Source organism: Somniosus microcephalus, chromosome 1, assembly GCF_052327205.1.
Source record: "Somniosus microcephalus isolate GS21.2 chromosome 1, FLI_Smic_1.0, whole genome shotgun sequence".
In the NCBI taxonomy this organism is placed as follows: domain Eukaryota; kingdom Metazoa; phylum Chordata; class Chondrichthyes; order Squaliformes; family Somniosidae; genus Somniosus; species Somniosus microcephalus.
In genome coordinates, this window is record NC_140987.1 from 257,408,166 (window position 1) to 257,432,965 (window position 24,800).

Below are 24,800 nucleotides of genomic sequence, written 5' to 3' on the forward strand. Positions count from 1 at the left end.
ACTCCTTCCTGGGACTGTTGGGATTGTGCCTCAAAGCTTCACCCAACTCTCCATTTCCCTTGTGAGTTTTGGCGAGCTTCTCGGCCACAGGGATGGAGTGGCATCACAGCAGATCTCGTCTTCAACCAAAGCCCCAGCACATGCATGACTGGCCTTCCAAGCTGGCTGTTCGGCTGGCAGCCCCTTTCTGAGCTGCTCTTCTCCTACTCTCTCATCGACCTTCCCGCCCAGCATGGGGGCAAATCTTGCCAATCTCCTCCTCATCAAACTCATCCCCCCCCAGCACTGATCCTGTGGACGCTGGCAGTGGGTCAGCCATCACCGACCCTCTCCGCATCTCCCTCCAGAATGTCCGTTCACTTGCAAACAAGGCCCTTGCCATCCATGAGCTTATCGTGGATGATTGCATCTACATCATGGCCCTGATGGAAACTTGGTTGAGGGGTGATGACACCTTACCCTTAAATGAAGCCTCCCCACATGGCTATACCTTCCACCACTTGCCCTGTTCAGACCGCCATGGTGGCTGTGTGGCTCTTATCACCAAATCACACCCTGGTCTGTCACCCTATTCCTCCGGCAGTTTTTCCTCCTTTGAGCATCTCACCTTATTCCACCCCTCTCACCTCTCATTTAAAATTCTTGTTCTCCACCGCCCACCCAAGTACCATAAAAGTTTTATTACCGAGATATCTTCACTGTTCTCCTTCCTCAGCCTCTGCACCGAACAACTTCTCATCCTCGGTGCTTTCAACCTCCATCTCAATTCATCATGCTCTCTCTCCTCTGAGTTCACTAGCCTCCTATCCTCCCTTAATCTCTCCCTCCATGTAAACTCCTCAACCCATATTCCCGGCCACCCCCTCGGCCTTGCCACCTCTCGTGGCTCCACTACTCCCATCGTGTCAATCGCAGATAAGGCCATCTCTGGCCATTTCCTCATATCGCTCTCCACCCACATCCCCCTTCCACCCCCGAACCCTACTTCCCTCTGTGTCCACCCCTAGAAAAAACACTCTCCCAACTCTCTTACAACTGCACTTATGAAACCCCAACTGTCCAGCCTTTGGCCTTCCATTCACCACGACATTTCTGCAGCTGCCAATCTGCTCAACTATACCCTCACCACCACCTTTGATGCCCTAGTCCCCACTAAAACAATTACCCTCTCTCACCCTGACCATTCCTCCTGGTACGGCTCTCATCTTTGCTCCCTTCAGTCCAAGGGACGCAGACTTGAACAGATATGGCGGACAACTGGTTTAGCCATTCACCGCCAGATCTGGCTGGACCACATAAAGCACTATCGGGTCCTGCTCTCGTCTGCCAAAATTGTTCACTATTCCAGAATCACTCTGGAATGCAAAGATAAACCCCGGCTCCTATTTTCTATTGCTAACCGTCTTCTTAAAGCCCTCTCCCCTGTCTCCTCCACCTTCACCTCCGACAACAAGTGTGAGGAGCTCATGGACTTCTTTGTCTCTAAGATTGAGACCATCTGTTCAGCTGCCTCTGCCACTTCCCTTCCTTCCACTAACCCACTGGGCAAAATTTCCTCTAAGGTTCCCCCCACCCTAGCCCTGAACTCACATCTTTCTCCAGTTTCTCTCCGATCTCCCGTCATGACCTCTCTGCACTCATCTTTTCCATGAGACCCACTTCCTGCTCCCTCGACCCTATTCCCACAAAACTGCTGACCACCCAACTTCCTTTTCTGGCCCCCATGTTAGCTGACATTGTTAAATGTTCTCTCACCTCAGGTACTGTCCCCCTCTCCCTCAAATCTGCTGTCATCACCCCTCCCCTCAAAACCAACCCTTGATCCCTCCGTCGTTGCCAACTACCGACCCATCTCCAACCTCCCTTTCCTCTCCAAAGTCCTTGAACGTGTTGTCGCCTCCCAAATCCGTGCCCATCTTTCCCGCAATTCCATGTTTGAATCCCTCCAGGTTTCCACCCTTGCCACAGTACCAAAACAGCTCTCATCAAAGTCACAAATGACATCCTTTGTGACTGTGACAAAGGTAATCTATCCCTCCTCATTCTTCTTGACTTGTCTGCAGCCTTTGACATGGTTGACCACTCCATCTTTCTCCAACGCCTCTCCACCATAGTCCAGCTGGGTGGGACTGCACTCACCTGGTTCCATTCTTATCTATCTAATCGTAGCCAGAGAATCACCTGCAACAGCTTCTCTTCCCGCTCCCGCATCGTTACCTCTGGTTTCCCCCAAGGATCTATCCTTGGCTCCCTCCTATTTCTCATCTACATGTTGTCCCTTGGTGACATCATCCGAAAACACAGCGCCAGTTTCCACATGTACGCTGACGACACCCCGCTCTACCTCTTCTCTCGACCCCGCCACAGTCTCTAAATTGTCAGACTGCTTTTTCTGGATGAGCAAAAATTTTCTCCAATTAAATATTGGGAAGACCGAAGCCATTGTTTTCGGTCCCTGCCACAAATTCCGTTCCCTAGTCACTGACTCCATCCCTCTCCCCAACATCTGTCTGATGCTGAACCACACTGTTCGCAACCTTGGTGTCATATTTGACCCTGAAATAAGCTTCCGACCACATATCCGCAGCATAACAAAGACCGCCTACTTCCACCTCCGTAATATCGCCCGTCTCCGCCCTTGCCTCAGCTCATCCGCTGCTGAAACCCTCATCCATGCCTTTGTTACCTCTAGACTTGACTATTCCAACCTTCTCCTGGCTGGCCTCCCACGTTCTATCCTACGTAAACTTGAGGTGATCCTAAACTCGGCTGCCCGTGTCCTAACTCACACTAAGTTCTGTTCGCCCATCACCCCTGTGCTCACTGACCTACATTGGCTCCCAGTTAAGCAGCGTCTCGATTTCAAAATTCTCATCCTTATTTTCAAATCCCTCCATGGCCTCGCCCCTTCCTATCTCTGAAATCTCCTTCAGCCCTACAACCCCCTGAGATATCTGCGCTCCTCTAATTCTACCCTGTTGAGCATCCCTGATTATAATCGCTCAACCATTGGTGGCCATGCCTTCTGTTACCTAGGCCCTAAGCTCTGGAATTCCCTGCCTAAACTTCTCCGCCTCATTACCTCTCTTTCCTTCTTTAAGACGCTCCTTAAAACCTACCTCTTTGACCAAGCATTTGGTCACCTAATTTATCCTTATGTGGCTCGGTGTCAAATTTTTTGTCTTATAATATCCCTGTGCAGCACCTTGGGATGTTTTACTATGTTAAAGGCGCTATATAAATACAAGTTGTTGTTGTTGCATTTCTAACTTAGCGATCAAGTGTGGGAACCATAGCTGGCATTCCCTGCCTAAGCAAAGGGGTCAATATTAAACCACCCCCCCACCATGACAAAACAGCCCGCTTGATTGGCACCCCATCCACCACCTTAAACATTCACTCCCTCCACCACTGGTGCACTGTGGCTGCAGTGTGTACCATCTACAAGATGCACTGCAGCAACTCGGCAAGGCTTCTTTGACAGCATCTCCCAAACCCACGACCTCTACCACCTAGAAGGACAAGGGCACCATCACCTGCAAGCTCCCTTTCAAGTCACACCATTCTGAATTGGAAATGTATCGCCGTTCCTTCATTGTCGCTGGGTCAAAATCCTGGCACTCCCTCCCTAATAGCACTGTGGGAGTACCTTCACCGCACAGACTGCAGCGGTTCAAGAAGGCAGCTCACCACCTCCTTCTCAAGGGCAATTAGTGAATGGGCAAGAAATGCTGGTTTTGCCAGCGGCGCCCACATCCCAAGAACAAATGGAAAAAAACAATGGATGGGAGATGGCTTGGGTGGCGGGAGAGTTAAAAATAAGTCAGCTCCCACAGTGCAATTGGGATGCCTGATTCAAATTTAACCGTTGCCGGCTGGGCTTTTCCTTTTGCTACTGCGCTCCTCCTTTTGCCTCTCTGTAAATATCGGAGCCAAAGACTCTGAGTCTACTACCACCTCAGCTAAGATTAGCTAACTGAAGATTAAAGAAGGATTGAACCTGGCATGTTCCTTGCCTGTATGGTTCAGCTACTCACTGCGTAGACATGCTGAACAATTGGGAGGGCTCTGTAACATGGAGTCCAATAAAATTGGCTTAGAATTGAATCTTACAGTACAGAAAGCAGCCATTCAGCCCATTGTGCCTGTACACAAAGCATCACGATTGTGAGAGACAGGCTGGATGGACCAAAAGGTCTTTTCCTGTCCGCCATTGTTCGTATCATAGAATCATAGAATGATACAGCACAGAAGGAGGCCATTCAGCCCATCGTGCCTGTGCTGGCTCTTTGAAAGAACCATCCAATTAGTCCCACACCTTCAAGACTAAGGTAAGCCAATGTGGACTGTATTAAAATAATGGGCCAGAAATTCGGGTCCAAATGCGTGAGTACGGTCTGGGTACTCACGCATCTGGCCGGTGGAAATGCCGGCGTTCAGCATTTCCCGCGCATGCGGGGAACGCCGGCATTTTCAGTCCTCTGAACGAAGGGGTTCAGAGGCACAGCGTGTGCGACTGCACAGGCAGCGCGTGCGCAGTGAAATTCCCTTTTTTTTTCCACAGTTGCGCGTGCGTAAAGGCCTCCGATATTTACACACAGAAAAAACACACGTAAGTACCTAGTTTTTCAGGTAAGTGGTCTTTAATACAATTTAGAATTTTTTTTTCCACAGGTTTGTTATTTTTAAAGAATTTACAGTAAGGTAAGTTTAGTTTTAGCCCCCATTTTTTAATAAAATTTTTTTTTCAAATTTTAAAATTATTGTTTAAAGTAGTTTTTCATAGCAATACTTAAATGAACCATAAATAACTATGTTTTTTTAAATTTTCCTTAAGGTTTAATTAGTGTTTTGGGGCCAGCAGTTTTCATAAGTTTGACAGCTCTCACTGTCAAACTTGTGAATGAACTTTTGCAACCTCCCATTGGTTGCCCAGTGCCCACGTGATCCCAGCCGGCTCATCGCACTAAGTACGCCGTTGGGTCACGCACGCACAGTGCGGCAGGACCTCAAGCGGGCCAGTGAGGGGAATGTCATTGCGGGCCAGATTTCAGATGTCGACGCGCCGGGTAAGTGGATATCGGAGCATTGCACGCGCACAAAGCCGCCGACCCTAATTTCTGCCCCAATCTAAATGATGTCAAGCGTTAACATCCAGTTTTCTGATAAAATAGTAATGGTTGGATGTTTGGATTCTTGGAAGTTATCAATGCATCTATCACAGGGTTGGAGCTCTTATGCAATCATTGTCCCCTTTCAATTGTTGGGTTGTGAAGAAGAAGCCTTTGGGAGACAGGTAAAGAAGTTGATCTGACAATTGGATAATACGACCTGTCAATCTAACAGAGATTTGTAGAGGCACTGCTTAAAGTTATGGGCCCTGATTTTCGGCTTGTGTGGGAAATGGTTGGGTTTCCCCGAATGTGGGGTTTCTGACACACAAAAAAATGTGTCAGTCAGCTCCACGCAATTTTCCCTCAAGTGGCCAATTAATTCCCAGCATGTGGGCAGCCTTGTTAATTGTCCAATTCGTGTCAGAAAGCCCCACAGTATGATGTCATCATTCGTGGTGCTTTCAAGGTCCATAGCACGCACTGCATCCTCTGAAGGCTTCCAAATGAACCATAGAGGATGGCAGAGGAGCCTGCAGCAGCTGTGGCCAGTGCCAGACCCGAGCTGCCTCCAAATTCGACAAAGCTTCACTGCAGGCATTATTGGATGGGGTTAGGGCCCACAGGGAGGTCCTCTTCCCTAGGTCAGGCAGGAAGAGGCCTCCCACTGAGACCAAGGCTGCATGGATGCAGGTGTCAGTAGATGTCAACTCAAATGTGCATGTAACCTTGGCATCACATCAAAATCAAATCAAATCAACTTTATTGTCATTGTTAGTGCACAAGTGCAGTACAACGAAATGTAGGCTGGCGGCTCCCGAGAGTGTACATTTAGATTAAGACAATTAAACATTCAACATACATTTGGCTTGTAATACATTAACATAGACATAACCATAATAAAGTGCATTGGCAGATGTGCAGGCTTTAGAGTTTATTTGTGGAGTTCAGTAGGATGACAGCCCTGGGAAAGAAGCTGTTCCTAAATCTGGTCGTACGGGTGCGAATGCATCTGTAGCATCTCTAACTCCTTCCTCTACCCCCCCACAGGACCATCCAGAGCCCCCGTCCCCACTGTGGAGGAGGAAGAGGCTGTGCAGCTAGACGACTCAGAGGTAGTTCCAACCTCTGAGGGCGCAGCGTCAGCAGAAGTAAGCGCACCCAGCACCAGCGCAGATACTCACACCTCGGGGGGACCTTTGGGACATAGAGTAGTGTTGTCACCTGGTGCTTCACAGCTCACAAGTGAGCCTCAGCAGATTCTGGAGACAGGGACAGCAGTGGAGAGTCCTCGTCGGAGGGCGCAGGATTTTGCCAGCTCGGCTCAGCTGCATGTCGACCCTCTGCCTCTGGGTCCATCCGCAAGAGAAGAGGTGATGGATCTCCATGCACAGGTGCAGGAGTCTGGCAGGTTTTGTCTCTAGGGTCGCTGCAAGTGTGGAGCGAATGGAGGAGTCCATAGCGACCATGAGCAGAGCCTTTGTGGAGTCATTGGCGCATGAACGCATCACCATGGAAGGGTTGGCAACCTCCATGGAGGAGATAACTCGCCAGGGTACGGAAAACATGGCGAGTGCTCATAAGAGAATGACATCTCTTGAGCAGCATTGGCCATCTATTGAACAGAGAAACCAGACCTTCATGGAAGTCCTTCTGAGTAGGACTGCCAGTGCAGATACGTGTCCCCATGGCCCCCTAAAATGCAGCAAGGTGCTCTCAAGCCACTTCCAAGCACTGGTCCCTTCTGGCCTGTGCAGCTTCAGGTGAGTGAGCAGCAGCCTGGTGCTCCTGGTGCTCATCCTGCTGTTCCTGGTTCTGCTGCTGCCGCCTCTGCTGCTGGAGATCCTCTAATGGCAAGAAGGGAAGGAAAAAAAGGCGTCCCATGCTTCTCGCAGATGCCTCCGCTGAGGAAGCGCTGAGTGAGGGTAGCGAGAGGGGCTTCCCAGGAGATCGCATTGGAGAAGTGTGTGAGGCTCCAACCTTCCACAGCTGTGCCTAAGCCTTGAAGAAGTAGCCCCAAACCTGCAACAAGGTCCTTCAACATACAAATGCTGTCCCTTTAAATCACAGCTTTCCCTGACCTGCAGCTGACAGCAAGCAAGCCGGCAAGCTTCACGCCAGGTTTCATCAGCGGGGTTCCCCGCAGGCGTGTTTTGCGTGGGGAACCCCTGAAAGTCGCAAGGGCACCCTAAAATCGGCTTAAACAAGGTGATAATTGATTATTACTGCTCCGATGGCCAGTCCCGCCAGCGGCGGCCGGGACTGAAGCGGGTCGGAGAGAAACGGCCGTCCGAAAGTCGGACAGGGCGGGGAATCGGGCGGGGGGGGGGGGTCGCGACCCGCTTTTTTGGCGATTTTCGGCCCCCAGCCGCATGAAAAGCCGCCCGACGGCTGCCAGAAAATCGACCCCATGGTGTCTGAAAACCACAATCATCTAAGCCAATTCAGGGTTATTAGAATTCCATAAACTTCCATAAACACAAACGACCTAATGTCATAAAAGTCCCATTCCCCTAAACACAAGTGACCAAGCTGACACGTTCCAGACCATTACAGATATGGCTGAATGACACTTACACATTCTACTATTTTACTTTCCTGTGAAGATATCCTTGCTTTAAAATTCCCTTAAACAATTTATAACCCATGCTCAACAGAAAGCTCTTTTAACTTTTAACTCATCATGTGCTGGTTTCACAGACAGCTCAGAAAGAATAGCGAGGTACCCAGGTAGTGTGAATTACCTTTGCATTCTTCATTTTTATCTTCTGTAATACCCTGGGTATCAGAGGACAAACCTACATGAATCCAGAACATCCAGATCATTGTTACAGGTTACTGAGCAACACAGTGGAGTTGCCAATTGTTAATATAAAAAAATTCCAAGTAATCCAACAACAACAACTTGCATTTATATATATTTACATAGTAAAATGTCACAGGGGCATTCGAGCCACATGAGATATTAGGACAGGTGACTAAAAGCTTGGTCAAAGAGGTAGGTTTTAAGGAGCGTCTTAAAGGAGGAGAGAGAGGCGAAGAGGTTTAGGGAGGGAATTCCAAAGCTTAGGGCCTCAGCAGATAATAGATCATCGATTCACAAGGGTGTATTGGCGACACATTCACTTGTAGCATAAGCACTATGCTCATGGGTAAGCTATTAAATACTGATGTTACCCCATTCACAACACGCTTACTCAATATTTAATGGCTCCCTACCGCATATTCTCTTGTGTCTTAAGAAATGTTTCACATGTTGTAATTGGTGCAGGATGCCCAAAGTATATCATACATAAGACACATCTACATAAGATGCTGATATTGAATATTTATTGTTGTTCACAGATTTGTTGCTGAACTGACCAAGCGGAAGGTAATACAGACACATTTAAACTAAGCTATTTAAAATATCTGGGTCATAAGAACCATATAATTTAATCTATACCTAAGAGTAAAAGCAAAATACTGCGGATGCTGTAAATCTTGAAGTAAAAACAGAAAATGCTGGAAACACTCAGCAGGTCACGCAGTATCTGTCGAGGGAGAAACAGAGTTAACGTTTCAGGACAACCTTTCATCAGAACATGGGAGAAATTAGAGATGTAACAGGTTTTAAGCAAGTGTAGGGGCAGGGGAAAGGGGGAGGGGAGGAAAGAACAAAAGGGAAGGTCTGTGATAGGATGGAAGGCAGGAGAGATTAAAGGACAAAAGGGATGATGGTGCAAGGCCAAAGCAGATGGTAATGGAACAAGTAAAGAAACAAAAGATGAGTCTAGAGGAGGTGTAAATGGTTACAGCAGAATCATTACCAGCACCGGCTGTCTGAGAAAATGGGAGCAGTGGTTGTGATCTGAAGTTGCTGACTTCAATGAATACCTAAGAGGACTGCACTAGGGCGATTAATAAACACTAATACAAATACAAAGTACAAATAGAAATTTAGTACACTGTATTCACTGCTCACGATGTGTTCTCCTCTATGTTGGGGAAACCAAACGCAGATTGGGTGATCGCTTTGCTGAACACCTCTGTTCAGTCCGCAAGTGTGACATTGAGCTTCTGGTTGCTTGCCATTTTAATTCTCTGTCCCACTCCCACCCTGTCTTCGGCCTCCTACACTGTTCCAATGAAGCTCAACGTAAGCTCGAGGAACAGCACCTCATCTTTTGATTAGGTACTTTGCAGCCTTTCGGACTCAACATAGAGTTCAGCAATTTCAGATCATAACCATTGCTCCCATTTTTTCAGACCGGGTGTTGGTAATGATTCTGCTGTTGCCATTTACACCTCCTCTAGACCCATCTTTTGTTTCTTAACTTGTCCCATTACCACTCCCTTTTGCCTTGCACTATCGTCCCTTTTGTCATTTAATCTCGCCTACCTTCCACCCTATCACAGACCTTCCATTTTGTTCTTCCTTCCCCCCTTTCCCCTGCCTCTCATAGAGTCATAGAATTATACAGCACAGAAAGAGGCCCTTTGGCCCATCGTGTCTGCGCCGGCCATCAAGCCCTGTCTATTCTAATCCCATTTTCCAGCACTTGGTCCGTAGCTTTGTATGCTATGGCGTTTCAGGTGCTCATCTAAATGCTTCTTGAATGTTGTGAGGGTTCCTGCCTCTACCACCCTTTCAGGCAGTGAGTTCCAGATTCCAACCACCCTCTGGGTGAAAAAGTTTTTCCTCAAATCCCCTCTAAACCTCCTGCCCCTTACCTTGAAACTATGCCCCCTGGTTATTGACCCCTCTACTAAGGTGAAAAGTTCCTTTCTATCTACTCTATCTATGCCCCTCATAATTTTGTACACCTCAATCAGGTCCCCCCCTCAGCCTTCTCTGCTCTAAGGAAAACAACCCCAGCCTGTCCAGTTTCTCTTCATAGCTGAAGTGCTCCAGCCCAGGTAACATCCTGGTGAATCTCCTCTGCACCCTCTCTAATGCAATCACATCCTTCCTATAGTGTGGCGACCAGAACTGCACACAGTATTCCAGCTGTGGGCTAACCAGCGTTTTGTACAGCTCCATCATAATCTCCCTGCTCTTATATTCTATGCCTCGGCTAATGAAGGCAAGTATCCCATATGCCTTTTTAACCACCTTATCTATCTGTCCTGCTGCCTTCAGGGATCTATGTACATGCACACCAAGGTCCCTCTGATCCTCTGTCCTTCCTAGGGTCCTACCATTCATTGTGTATTCCCTTGTCTTGTTAGTCCTCCCAAAATGCATCACCTCACACTTTTTTCAGGGTTAAATTCCATTTGCCACTGTTCTGCCCATCTGACCAACCCGTCTATCGTCCTGTAGCCTGAGGCTTCCCTCCTCGCTATTTACCACTCCACCAATTTTCGTGTCATCTGCGAACTTACTGATCATGGCCCAGAAATTCGGGTCGGGGGCTTCCCGCGGGTGTAAGCCCCCGACCTGCACTTACCTTGCGCGCCGGCAGTTGAGCTGTAGGGCCCCGTGGAATTCCGCTCCGGGGCCTGGCCCAGCTGCTGGCGCGCTGTGCTTGCGTGCCCCAGGGGCATAGTTAGTGCGATGCGTCCCCTGGGATCACGTGGGCCATGGGCAGCCAATCGGAGGAGGGAAAAGCCCATTCATAAGATTGACAGGAAGACCTGTCAAAACTTATAAATACTACGGGCCCCAAAATAGCAGTAAACCTTCAAATAATTTTTTTTTTTTTTAAATCACACTTTTTAAATAAACTATAAATTACATTAAATAACTTTTAAACAATAATTTAAATTTTTGAAAAAAATAATTTTATATTCTAACGGGGCTAAAAATAAACTTGCCTTGCTTTAAAGTATTTAAAAATAATAAACCTGTGGAAAAAATGTTTTAATTTTAATTAATTGACCACTTACCTTGTAAAAAGCAGGCCTTACGCCTGCTTTTTACATTTCTAAATCCTGCAGGCTTAACCTCGCGTGAAAACCTGCAAAAATGGCCTACGGGTGAGTACCTCGTGCGTACTCGCCCGTGGAGACCCGAATTTCTGGGCCATTACCTCCTACATTCATATCTAAATCATTAATGTACACTACAAACAGCAAGGGACCCAGCACCGATACTTGCTTAAAATCTGTTGCATCTCTAATATTTTCTATTTCTAATGAAAGGTCATCGACCTGAAACGTTAACTCTGTTTCTTTCTCCACAGATGCTGCCTGACCTGCTGAGCATTTCCAGCATTTTCTATTATTCATTACAATAGAAAAATGTATTTTAAATGTGTAGGGGATGAATTTCCTCACCATTTCAGCGTATTAGTAGTGTATAAATGGTTACATTTGCTGAATTGTCGTATTCATTTTTTTCGTTTTCAGTACCCTCTGGTAAAACCCATAGTGACTCCTCGTTTTGGGCTTTCCTGCACCTCTGAATTATTGCAGCAGTTGGGATCATTTGCAAACAGTAACAACTTGCACATTCAGGTACTGCAGGCGCTAATTTCAGGGAGAAATTAAAGTCCTCCGAAATGTTGTTGGTGTAATGTTCTACTTTGTAAAAAGTATGAATAGTTTTGACAATCAATGCCAGTCTCGCTGCACTATCTGCGGGATTAAAATAAATGATCCTGATTTTCATGAGTGAAGAAACCCTCATTCATGCCCTTGTTACCTCCAGACTTGACTATTCCAATGCTCTCCTGGCCGGCCTTCCATCTTCCACCCTGTGTAAACTTGAGCTCATCCAAAACTGCTGCTGTCTGTATCCTAACTCACACCAAGTAACGTTCATCAATCACCCCCTGGCCCCCGGTTCCGCAACGCTTATATTTTTAAATTCTCACCCTTGTTTTTAAATTCCTCCATGGTCTCACCCCTCCCTATCTCTGTAACCTCCTCCAGCCCTACAACCCCCTGAGATATCTGCGCTCCTCCAATTCTGGCGTCTTGCACATCCCCGATTTTCAATGTTCCAACTTTGGCAGCCGTGCCTTCAGCTGCCGAGGCCCTAAGCTCTGGAATTCCCTCCCTAAACCTCTCCGCCTCTCTATCTCCTTTAAGATGCTCCTTCAAACATACCTTTTTGACCAAGCCTGCCCTAATATCTCCTTATCTGGCTCGGTGTCAGGTTTTGTTTGATAATCACTCCTGTGAAGCGCCTTGGAACATTTTACTACATTAAAAGGTGCTATATAAATGCAAGCTGTTGGTGTTGTTGTACTTCCAGAGGACAGGTAGAGAATTTACTGAAAACATTTGAGAAAAACTAGCAGAACCTGCATCTGATGCTAAACATGGCGATGAACATTAAGATCCCCTGGTTAAGAGCGCCTTTTACTCAGCTGACCAGAGAACAGCAAATCCTAACTTTTGCTGGTCCGCAGATGTCATATACGATGTACCGGCCATTGCGTATAACGGGCAAATCACGTTGGCACGAACATGCCCGCTATAAACGGTACTGTACTGACTAAATCCGACACACTAATATGAAGCTGCAAGTACCTTGGCATCAAAGAGGTTGGCAGTACAAGGTGTCATTTTAATCAGGATCACAAGATAATTATGGATGAGGTAGGTTTAAACCGAGGCCCCGTCTGCTCTCTCAGCTGGACATAAAAGATCCCATGGCACTATTTCGAAGGAGTGCTGGCCAACAGTTATCCCTCAACCAACATCACTAAAAACAAATTATCTGGTCATTATCACATTGCTGTTTGTGGGAGCTTGCTGTGCGCAAATTAGCTGCCGTGTTTCCAACATTACAACAGTGACTACACTTCAAAAGTACTTCATTGGTTGTAAAGCGCTTTGCGATGTCCTGAGATCGTGAAAGGCGCTGTATAAATGCAAGTCTTTCTTTCTTAGTTCACCCATCCAGAAAGATCCTTAAAGATCCCCACATTGTAGAATTAAATTGTTTTCTTTAAATGATCCTCAACCCAGGAGTCCATTCCATGCATTGATCCCTCATTGTGTGAGTAACTTCCTGATATTGGTCCTAAATTTGCCGTTTACGAGTTCGAACCTGCCATGGCTTCTTGTGGCAGGTGATACAATAATCAATTCCAGCACGATTCACGTCACTGCGTCAATCGTAAACAAACAGCAAAAAAAAAAGTTTTGCTAAAAAAAAATGTTTTTGCAAAGATTGCACCACTTTTTAAAAGTGAGGTTTTAAAACACACGCCAACTTTGCAACAGACACTTGTACTGCTTCAGAGGCTGAAAACTTGTGTTGTGGGGCAAATATATCTCATCAAAACACAAATAGGCTTGTTATTCTTTTATAAACAGAGTCACATAAGTGAGTCTCTCCCTGAGGTGGAAGCTGTGAAAAAAATGTTTCCGAACTGCAAGGATTATTCTGATGTTTACAACACACATGATCTTCTGACTGATAAGGTCAGTGCTCAATGCACAATTGTTTTGAAATATAATTTTAAAAAGCGATCCCCGAGTATCCGTGATCCTTCCTGCGTGTGCGCTCCCAGCCCACTCGTCTGACGGGAGTCTGGCAACAGGCCCGCCAATTAGGCCAGAAGCCAGATGTGGCCATTCCCAGCCATTGCTGCTAATTAGATGTCAGCCGGGGCTCACTGAGTAGCAATGTTCCCTTTAAGCTGTGTGTCCGCACGACGCTCCAGGGGTCCCGCGCAGCCGGCTTGTGGCTTTTAAATAGAAAAACTGCGCACGCGCGGTATTTTGAATGGGTTGCGCAGTCCGTTAAAGGGGCCGCACGGCCCCCCCCCAAAAAATTACAGGGAACATTGGTGGGTAGCACTCGTGCCTCTGACTCAGAAGGTTGTGGCTTCAAGTCCCACTCCAGAGACTTGAGCACAAAAACCTAGGCTGACACTCCCAATGCAGTGCTGAGGGAGTGCTGCACTGTCGGTGGTGCCGTCTCTTGGTTGAGACGTTAAACCGAGGCCGTGTCTGCTCTCTCAGGTGGACGTGAAAGATCCCTTGGCACTATTTTGAAGAAGAGCAGGAGAGTTCTCCCCGGTGTCCTGGCCAATATTTACCCCTCAATCATCACTAAAAAAACAGATTATCTGGTCATTATCACATTGCTGTTTGTGGGACCTTGTGTGTGCAAATTGGCTGCCGTGTTTCTTACATTTACAACAGTGACTACATTTGGAAAAGTACTTCATTGGCTGTAAAATGCTTTGGGACATCCTGGGGTTGTGAATGGCGCTATATAAATGCAAGTCTTCCTTTATTGCATCTTTCATTGGGACATCGGCCTCGAGTGGGGAAGAAGAAACTCGCTGTGGGGCACTGCCGCAGAGTAGGCGAGATCATGTGTGGACGGGTGTATTACGCAGCTACCCCACAATGTGGGGGAAATTTTGACAAGGAAAGTGTGATGAAATATATTCCATTCATCACTGCCTGTTTTCTGTGTCTTCTAACTGCCTGCTTTCTGTGTCTTTTCCCTTCCCCCAGTCCTCATGTATTATGCATTGGAATGTGCTGGAACTGGTTGTGTGCAGGGCTCCGCCCATACCTGGCTCCTTTGTAATCTAACTTCAGTCCGGCATCAGCCTCCTGACGGTAGACATCTCTCTATTTTACGTGTAATGTTCTGAGTTAATAAAAGCCTTACTTTTGTTCTGCTAACTTCGAGTCTCGGAATAATTGAGGCACATCAATTTTATTAACTCAATTTTCAACACTATGGATCAACTCCTGAAACCCGAACGTTTGGATTTGGATCAACATGCTCCGGACGCATCAGCACGCTTCGGACACTGGTTTGACTGTATGGAATTCTTCCTGGACAATTCCGCAGCCGTCAAAGACGCTACGGACACTGCGAAGATGAGACTCGGAATGCTACGGAATTGGGTAAGCCACCGGGTTTACCCCCTCATCCAAGACGCCGATACGTACCTGGCCGCCTGCAACACCTTAAAGGCGCATTACCAGCAGCCTACGAATGAGGTGTATGCTAGGCATCTACTCGCTACTCGTGCACAGCGACCTGGGGAATCGGTGGAGGAGTTCCTAAGCATCCTGAAAAAGCTTGGCAAGGACTGTAAGTGCCGAGATGTAAAAGCCGCAGTGTACACCGACGAGCTTGTTCGCGATGCCTTTATCACAGGCCTCAGCTCCACTCACATCCGGCAAAGACTGCTGGAAAAAACGGGGTTGGACCTGAAACAGGCTGCGGACACCGCGCGGTCCCTGGAGATGGCCCAGAGAAACTCGGACGCCTACTCTTCAGCCCGCGCCGCCCACGCCGCCACGTGTGCGCCGAGGGCGCCGCCATCTTGGAAGGCATCTTCCCCGCCCGGCAGCCCGACACCGGCGGGGCCCAGCTCTCCCCCCAGAAGCCCTACGACAGCCGCGACGCGTCAAGGACCCAACTGCTACTTCTGCGGGCAGCCAAAGCACACCAGAAACCTGTGCCCGGCGAAAGGCACCACCTGCTTTAAGTGCGGTAAGAAGGGGCACTTCGGGAAGGTGTGCAGAGGGAACCCCGCCGGAAAACCAACCGCCGGAAAACCCGCCACCGCCGCGTGTGCGCCGTGGGAGCGGCCATCTTGGACGCCATCTTGCCCGACCTCGTGGGGTCCGCCATCTTATGAGCAGACAGCGTGGACGCCATCTTGTCTCGATCAGGGCCCTACAGTAGCATCGGTCACAGTGGACCAGACCAGGCCGCATCCGCTATCCAAATCAATGGTGGACATCGAGGTAAACGGGTGCCGGGTTAAATGCTTAATTGACAGTGGAAGCACGGAGAGTTTTATCCACCCTGAACTGGCACAACAACTCTCCCTAAAGGTGGTCCCTGCTCAGGGTACCATCTCTATGGCCGATAAAACCCAGACATCGACCATTCTGGGTTACTGCACGGTACAATTGTGCGTTAACGGAACTGTGTATGATAATTTTAAAGTATTAATCATGAAGAATCTATGTGCGAGCGTGATCTTGGGTTTGGATTTCCAGTGCAACCACCAAAGCATCACGCTCAAGTACGGTGGGTCCCAGCCGCCCCTCACAGTGTGCGGTCTGGCTACCCTGAAGGTAAAGCCGCCTTCGCTATTCGCGAACCTTACCCCTAACTGCCGGCCAATAGCGACCAAAAGCAGGAGGTACAGCTGGGAGGACAGGCGGTTTATCGCGACCGAGGTAGACAGGCTCCTGAAAGAGCGCATTATTGAACACAGCAACAGCCCGTGGCGCGCCCAAGTGGTAGTGGTAAGGGGTAGCGAGAAGAAACGGATGGTGATCGACTATAGTCAAACGATCAACAGGTACACCCTACTAGACGCCTACCCGCTACCCCGCATATCAGAAATGGTGAACCAAATCGCCCAATACCGGGTGTTCTCCACCATCGACCTCAAGTCAGCATACCACCAGCTCCCTATCAGACCAGAGGACCGCCCGTACACCGCCTTCGAGGCGAACGGACGCCTCTACCAATTCCTCAGAGTCCCCTTTGGGGTGACGAACGGGGTCTCGGTCTTTCAGAGGGAGATGGATCGCATGGTCGATGACCACCACTTGCAGGCAACCTTCCCCTACCTCGACAACGTCACCATCTGCGGTCACAACCAGCAGGATCACGACTCGAACCTCGAGAGGTTCCTGAAAACCGCACAAAAACTCAACCTCACCTATAACGAGGACAAGTGCGTTTTCAACACCACGCGCCTCTGCATACTGGGCAGCGTGGTGGAGAATGGGGAAATCGGACCAGACCCCGACCGATTGCGCCCCCTACGGGAGCTGCCCCTGCCCAACACTCCCAAAGCCCTGAAAAGGTGCCTGGGGTTATTTTCTTACTATTCCCAATGGGTCCCCAACTACTCCGACAAAGCCCGCCCCCTCTTGAAAGCATCCTCTTTTCCGCTCTCTGCTGAGGCCCACGCCACCTTCAAAAGCATTAAGCAGGATATTGAGCGGGCCACGCTACAGGCAGTGGACGAGAACACTCCATTTCAAGTGGAAAGTGATGCGTCCGACTTCGCCTTGGCGGCCACCCTCAACCAGGCGGGGCGGCCCGTAGCTTTCTTCTCGAGGACCCTCCAAGGCCCCGAGATCAGACACTCCTCCGTGGAAAAGGAGGCCCAAGCCATCGTGGAGGCAGTGCGCCACTGGCGCCACTACCTAGCCGGCAAACGCTTCACCCTACTTACCGACCAGCGATCGGTAGCGTTTATGTTCAACAATAAACAGAGGGGGAAGATTAAAAATGATAAGATTCTTAGGTGGCGGATCGAGCTCTCCACTTTCGAGTACGACATCATTTACCGGCCAGGGGCCCTTAACGAATCCCCTGACGCCCTCTCACGAGGGATGTGTGCCAGCGCCACCGAGGATCGGCTACAGACCCTCCACAACGACCTCTGCCACCCAGGGGTCACGCGGCTGTTCCACTTCATAAAGTCCCGTAACTTACCCTACTCGATTGAGGAAGTTCGGTCTCTGACCAGGAACTGCCGCACTTGCGCTGAGTGCAAGCCTCGGTTCTACCGCCCAGATAGAGCCCACTTAATCAAAGCTACACGGCCCTTCGAGCGGCTCAGCTTAGATTTCAAGGGCCCCCTCCCGTCCGTCGACCGCAATGTTTACTTCCTGAACATTGTGGACGAATACTCCCGTTTCCCATTCGCCTTCCCCTGCCCAGACATGACCAGCGCCACGGTCATTAAATGCCTCAACAGCCTGTTCTGCCTGTTCGGTATGCCGAGCTATATCCACACGGATAGGGGGGCGTCCTTCATGAGTGAAGAGCTACGCCAGTACATGCTGTCCAAGGGGATCGCCACGAGCCGTACCACCAGCTACAACCCCCGGGGTAACGGCCAGGTGGAGCGAGAGAACGGGACAGTGTGGAAAGCAGTCACTCTAGCTCTAAGGACCAAGGGCCTCCCTATCTCCCGCTGGCAGGAAGTCCTCTCGGATGTGCTCCATTCGATACGGTCGCTATTGTGTACGGCCACTAATACCACGCCTCATGAACGAATGTTTGTCTTTCCCCGGAAATCCACCTCGGGCGTATCCATGCCGTCATGGCTCTCCACCCCAGGTCCGGTACTCGTGCGAAGGCATGTGAGGGGCCACAAGACGGACCCTCTCGTGGAGCCAGTACACCTACTCCACGCCAACCCCCAATACGCATATGTCCGGCACGCCGACGGAAGGGAGGACACCGTGTCCATAAAAGACGTCGCCCCAGCCGGCATCAACAACAACCACGGCAATAGCAGCGACGACGATCACAGCAACCCTTACCCACCCACTATTCTTTCATCACCCCCGGAAGAACATCGACCAACGGCACCCCCACCAACTACCCCTTCAACAACCCCGGCGGCACCCCCGGCAGAGACCCAGGAGGCTACCGGGGACACCCAGCCGACACCCGCGGCACCACAACAGCCACGTCGGTCGCAGAGGACTATCAAACCCCCGAACAGACTAAATCTATAGAAGGGGTGAATGTGATGAAATATATTCCATTCATCACTGCCTGTTTTCTGTGTCTTCTAACTGCCTGCTTTCTGTGTCTTTTCCCTTCCCCCAGTCCTCATGTATTATGCATTGGAATGTGCTGGAACTGGTTGTGTGCAGGGCTCCGCCCATACCTGGCTCCTTTGTATCACAATCACAGAATCACAGAAACCCCACAGTGCAGATAGAGGCCATTTCGGCCCATCGAGCCTGCACCGACACATATCCCACCCGATCCCCGTAACCCCTACACATATCCCACCCGATCCCCGTAACCCCACGTATTTAATCCTCCTAACACTAAGGGTCAATTTATCATAGCCAATCAACCTAACCTGCACATCTTTGGACTGTGGGAGGAAACCGGAGCACCCGGCGGAAACCCACGCAAACACGGGGAGAATGTGCAAACTCCACACAGACAGTCACCCGAGGCCGGATTCGAACCCGGGTCCCTGGCGCTGTGAGGCAACAGTGCTAACCACTATGCCACCGTGCTGCCCTTGTAATCTAACTTCAGTCCGGCATCAGCCTCCTGACGGTAGACATCTCTCTATTTTACGTGTAATGTTCTGAGTTAATAAAAGCCTTACTTTTGTTCTGCTAACTTCGAGTCTCGGAATAATTGAGGCACATCAGAAAGGTCACGAGGCCGGGGCCCCAGATTCTGCCTTGTTCCCTCCGGAATACGGTGTTGGAAGAGAGGAAATTTGGAGCCAATTTCCTTCCGGTAAAACAGCGGCTCTGTTAGTCACGTTCTATAAGAACCTGGGCTGGGTTTCACGTTGTTTACACTATTCACAAACAACGGGATGAACAATATTTTGAATGACACTAGTTGATCTCCTGTGGCATTGCTCTTGGGCAATTTGTTTTGAAGTTGGGCCTCGGTCTTTCCCGTCTCTGCTTGTTCTGCTCTTCATGATTCTCTCTGTGTCCTTCTCTCCGTTCTTCTGTTTGTCTTGTTTTACTATGTTTACTACTGAAGCAAGAGCTGCTCCTGTTTCTGGCTGGGGTGGAGATGACCTCGTGTCAAAGGTTAGGTCCTGCAAGGAATTTAGGGCCAAAGTGATCTCCTGGACTAGTTTCGATCATCTAGGGGGGTCGGAGAGGAATTCCCAGATTTTTCTTTCCTCAAATTAGCCTGAGTTTTTAGCTTTTTTTTTGCCTCTCCCAGGAGATCACATGGTTTTTGGGTGGTGTGGGATATGTTGTGATAGATAAAGCTTCCCGATTGTGTGAGACAGGCTGGATGGACCCGAAGGTCTTTTCCTGTCCGCCATTGTTCGTATCATAGAATCATAGAATGATACAGCACAGAAGGAGGCCGTTCGGCCCATTGTGCCGGTGCCAGCTCTTTGGTAGAGCTATCCAATTAATCCCAATCCCCTGCTCTTTCCTCATAGCCCTGTAAAGGATGTTACAGTGTTATGTAAAGATAGAGATTCCACACTTTAAGCTCGCTTCCATCTCTCTCTATCCTTCTTACACACTTCCTCTCGTCCCTCTCTCCAATTGTCAGCAAATCCTTTTTTCACTCTCTCTGTGAGTCCCTCCGACGTTTACTTACCCTTTCTTCTGGATATCTCCTGCAGTCTCTCTACGTATTTTAAACGAGCCATTCGTTATTAACTGGTTGCCGCGAACAATGTTTTTACACAGACAATCATGGCGCACGGAGTGTACCTCTCTGACGAAGAGCTGGAACTCTTCCGCAAAAAAGGAGCAGCCATCTCACACTGTCCAAATTCAAACATCTCGTAAGTACGCGATAAATAAATACATCAGGACCAAAAATCCGCACGGCATTCCCGCTGTAAGTCTTGGCTTAGTGGGTAGCACTCTTGCCTCTGAGTCAGAAGGTGGTGGGTTCGCAGTCCCACTCCAGAAACTAGGCTGACACTCCCAGTGCAGCACTGAGGGAGTGCTGCAGTGTCGGAGGTGCCGTCTTTTGGATGAGACGTTAAACGGATGCCCCATCTGCCCTCTCAGGTGGATGTAAAAGATCCCACGGCACTATCCAAAGAACAGTAGTGAAGTTCTCCCTAATGTCCTGGTCAACGTCTATTCCTCAACCAACATTACTAAAAAAACAGATTTTCTGGTTATTATCACATTGCTGTTCGTGGGAGCTTGCTGTGCACAAATTGGCTGCTGTGTTTTCCTACATTACAACAGTGACTACACTTCAAAATGACTTCATTGGCTGTAAAGCACTTTGGAGCATCCTGAGGTAGAAATGAAAGTTCTTTCTTGCTTTTAGTGACGGACAAGCTAAAAATTAGAATTGGATACATTGGGTCCCAGCTTTCCCAGTCTGTTTCCATGGGGCCTTGTTTGAAGTGGAGCCTCTACATGGTTCCTAGTGTCAGGGATGCTTGGCAGGTGCAGAGGATTCTCAGACCAAGAATTCCCATCATCTCCTCTTTGGAACCTCCCCACCAGCAGATGTGCCAGTCTGCAGCCCCACCCCCAATGGCTGGGGGACCCAACTGGGGATCCAGGCCTGCATCCGCAAAGATTTTAAACTATTGGGCAAATTTTTGGCTCCCTTTATAAAGGATACTTACTGCATCATTTTATATAGAATGACAGAAGTTTACAGCACAGAAACAGGCCATTCGGCCCAACTGGTCCATGCCGGTTTATGCTCCACACGAGCCTCCTCCCACCCTACTTCATCTCACCCCATCAGCATATCCTTCTATTCCTTTCTCCCTCATGTACTTCTAAATGCATTTAAGGAGAAGCTAGATACTACAGTATTCGCCTCAACCACTCCCTGCGAGTTCCACATTCTCACCACTCTCTGGGTAAAACATTTTCTCCTGAATTCCCTATTGGATTTATTGGTGACTGTCTTATATTAAGATTATACTTACTTTAACCTTCTGACATCCCAGACTGATGCCAGTTTGTACAGGTGGAATCCTGGATCCAGGATAAGAGTGAGGCATTCGGGAGAGCTGCTGAACAGAGGCATTTGCCCAAACTGAGTGTCAAAAGAAGATTTAGTAGAGACCTGGGATAATGGGGGATTGGTGTGAAGTGCAGATGTAAAGATTATATGAAAATGCATGCACCATAAAATTGTGGCTCCAACGTTAGTGCTGACTAGCAGAAGCCCATTGGTGCTGAAGCAAAGCTTGCAGTCAAGTCCATGTGTCATAAAAACCAGTGTGCAAGTTGAACTTGTTCACCGGGGACATTGAGACATCATTTCTCTTCTTTTTTATCTTTTAGACTTTGCAGTGGCATATTTGACGTCCGCAATGCTCTGAATCATAAAGTAAAATTAGGACTGGGAACTGGTAGGTAAAAACTCTTGTGTTTTTGTGAGAATGTTGCTTCTTAATAAAGTGGGCTGAGATATACTATTATTTCATTTTCCGCCATCTATTTTTCTTGCCTGCTCCTGCCCATGTCAGCCTCGGGGTTCCACGCATTTACTACACATAGGCCCGGAATTTCCTCGGAGCCCTCTCACTCCATCGTAATTGTAAGTGCCCCCGGAAAGGGAGTCCCAAGGGTCTGAAAGCCAGAACGCAGAGCTTGCTCAAGTCCATACCCCAGGAACTCCTGGGCAGCAGTCTGTGTTTCTGATGAAAAAGAGGACCTGATTTGACTTGGGACATTGTACCACAGCCAGTGCTTGTACCCTCACCCCCACTATCTTGATTCCGTGGGTGACGGTCTCTAGGCTGGTGTACAAGATAGAGAAGGCGGGTGGTGAAGAGGATGACATTGAGGGAGGGTGAGGGGGCATTGGTGGTATATGGAGCCTGAATGGTCACTATCATTGTCATGGGCAGAGTGATGGAGACAAGCTTCTGAAGGATATTTCCCAGGTGTTAGCTAACAGCAGCTACAACAACAATTTGCGTTTATATAGCGCCTTTAACGTAGTACACCATCACAAGGCACTTCACAGGAATGTTAACAAACAAAATTTGACACTGAACCACATAAGGAGATATTAGGACAGGCTGGTCAAAGAGGTGGGTTTCAAAGAGCATCTGAAAGGAGCAGAGAGAGGCGGAGAGGTTTAGGGAGGGAATTCCAGAGCTTAGGGCCCAGGCAGCTGAAGGCACGGCCACCAACGGTGAAGCGATTGAAAACCGGGGATGCACAAGAGATCAGAATTGGAGGAGTGCAGAGATCTCAGAGGGTTGTTGGGCTGGAGAAAATCCTTTGGCAAGAAAGTTGGACATTCCTGTCAAAGGAAAACACACCACAAGCCTGCTGCACCTCCGGGAATCTGTTGCCACATTAAAAGCTGCTGCAGCCCTTTAAATCTGTGCTTCGGGGCCATCGATCAGCATGGTAATGAGTTCACCTCATGAACTCCAGCGGAGGTCATTGGTGGAAGCACTGATGTCATTCAGTGTGAATATTCCTGTGGATTTTTGACCCAGTTAACTTTATCTTTTAATATCCAGCTACTGACAGAAAAGGAAACTTGTAAAATCTACTCTGCAAAATAATGCTGGGGTGCCTGTGCCTTTATAGGCTATTGTTGAAGTAGCATTATATGTATTACAATGGTTACAGAAGGGAGAGTTTGCTGTATTAGACGGGACTCGATAGTGTATAACAAGCTTCCCAAAGACTTGTGGATAAAATGGGACTGATTTTTAAAACGTTGTGTTGAAAGATTTTCCCTTGCAATAAAATTTAAAGGAAAACCTTTCCCATCTGTTCTTTTTAGTTATGGATTTCTTGACGTGTAAAATCCTTGTATTCTTTATTAAATTATAGACAACAATATACCCTTATTGGTTTATTTTCTGTTTTATTGTATTTGGAAAGTCAACAATTGTACTGAAAAATATTCCTCGTCAGTTTCAATACTTTTTTACCAAAGTAACGGACTGTTCAAAATCATAAATCACACCAGGGTATATCTCAGGACCCTAGTTCCAATGGGGAGAGGATAATATCATGTTGTAGAGTATGGGACCAAAACTTCTCAGCCATTCCAAATCATTCCGTGTAACTCCAGCGGGAGAATACCAGCAAGGCCGTGAAATCGACCAGGACCCTAAAGTGAGGATTTCTGTGGGGCCCTGTGGGAGGAGAACCCTCCGCCCATCCCTTGTAAGGACATTGAATGCCAGGAGGAGCTCGGGATGGGGCAGAGACTCCTAAAGCTAGGTGTTCCCGCGCCCCCAGCAGTTTCACCCAGTGTTGCATTGGCACAACTGGTGAGTCCAAGCGTACCAGGCTACCAAAGTGGGCCCCACCTGGGGGAGTCCAGGCTTGGATCACAGCCTGGTCCTCCTGAAGATGGAGAAAAAAATTTGGGCCCTGCTTCATATGCACTTTGTGGCCTCAAAGGAATGGCATACATCCAAAATGTGCCCCTAGTGGCACAGGCGCCCATCAGGGCCTTGCGAATGGAAAAGGAAGAGAGGAAGAAAGAAAAGAGGGGAAAGAAGGTGGGAATGAAGGAAAGGGAAGGAGAAGGAAGGAAGGACTTGCATTTCTATAGCGCCTTTCACGATCTCAGGACATCCCAAACCGCTTTACAGCCAATGAAGTACTTTTGAAGTGTTGTCACTGTTGGAATGTAGCTAGTGACAGGAAATTTTGCTTCTTTCTTATTTCAGGGAACCCCACACACCATTAAGTATTTGTGCTGCTGGCACAGAGCTTCTCCCACTGGGAGCATGAATTGGGAATTGGGGTGAGGAAGTCAACGGTTCCTGCAGGATTCACCACCTAACAAAATCACAATGCATTGATGGAAAATTCTGCTCGCCTCTGTACCCAGATTCTCAATACGCGCTCCCAGTTCGAAGTTGAGCCCAGGGCAGACTGACCTGTAAAACCTTAAAGCCTGAAATTTCCTGGTGTCCTGCTCCATCACGGGAAGCGCGTCAGTGCGGGAATTCCGACTGTTCTTCACGGGTGCCCTTGGCCATAGCCCATTTTTCAGGGTTAGGGTCATTGATGTATTTGGAAGCTAGTTACAGCACCACAGATGTGGGAAAGACTCTTGGTGCCGTGTCTTATCACAGCCGATGGTGTCAACAGGTTGAGAACTTTTGAAATTGCCACTTTGTCTAACCAGCCATTTAAATGTTTAACCCCCCTCCCCCTCCTAAAACCTATAGCAATGATGTACTTGCACAGGCTTCTCTCAAACTATATGACATGTACCGCCTATTAGAGCAGATTCATTCTATGCAAGGCATCATGTTTTTCTAAACGTTGAGAACTTTTGAAATTGTCACTTTTTGTCCATCCAGCCAT

General features: G+C 48.4%; 1 protein-coding gene and 1 long non-coding RNA gene across 3 annotated transcripts in view; one reads left to right on the plus strand and one right to left on the minus strand.

Annotated features, from left to right (window-relative positions):
* LOC147124743 (uncharacterized) overlaps window positions 1–24,800 on the minus strand; it is a 77,752-nt gene that overhangs the window by 36,258 nt on the left and 16,694 nt on the right. The window lies entirely within an intron of this gene.
* Window positions 1–24,800, plus strand: part of gda (guanine deaminase) — a 71,906-nt gene that overhangs the window by 36,103 nt on the left and 11,003 nt on the right. For both annotated transcript variants that reach the window (XM_085992514.1, XM_085992523.1), the window contains 5 exons: window positions 8,457–8,484; window positions 11,445–11,552; window positions 13,365–13,472; window positions 20,208–20,305; window positions 21,789–21,856. In XM_085992514.1, the coding sequence (XP_085848640.1) occupies window positions 8,457–8,484; window positions 11,445–11,552; window positions 13,365–13,472; window positions 20,208–20,305; window positions 21,789–21,856 (410 nt within the window). The remainder of the gene's footprint in view (window positions 1–8,456; window positions 8,485–11,444; window positions 11,553–13,364; window positions 13,473–20,207; window positions 20,306–21,788; window positions 21,857–24,800) is intronic.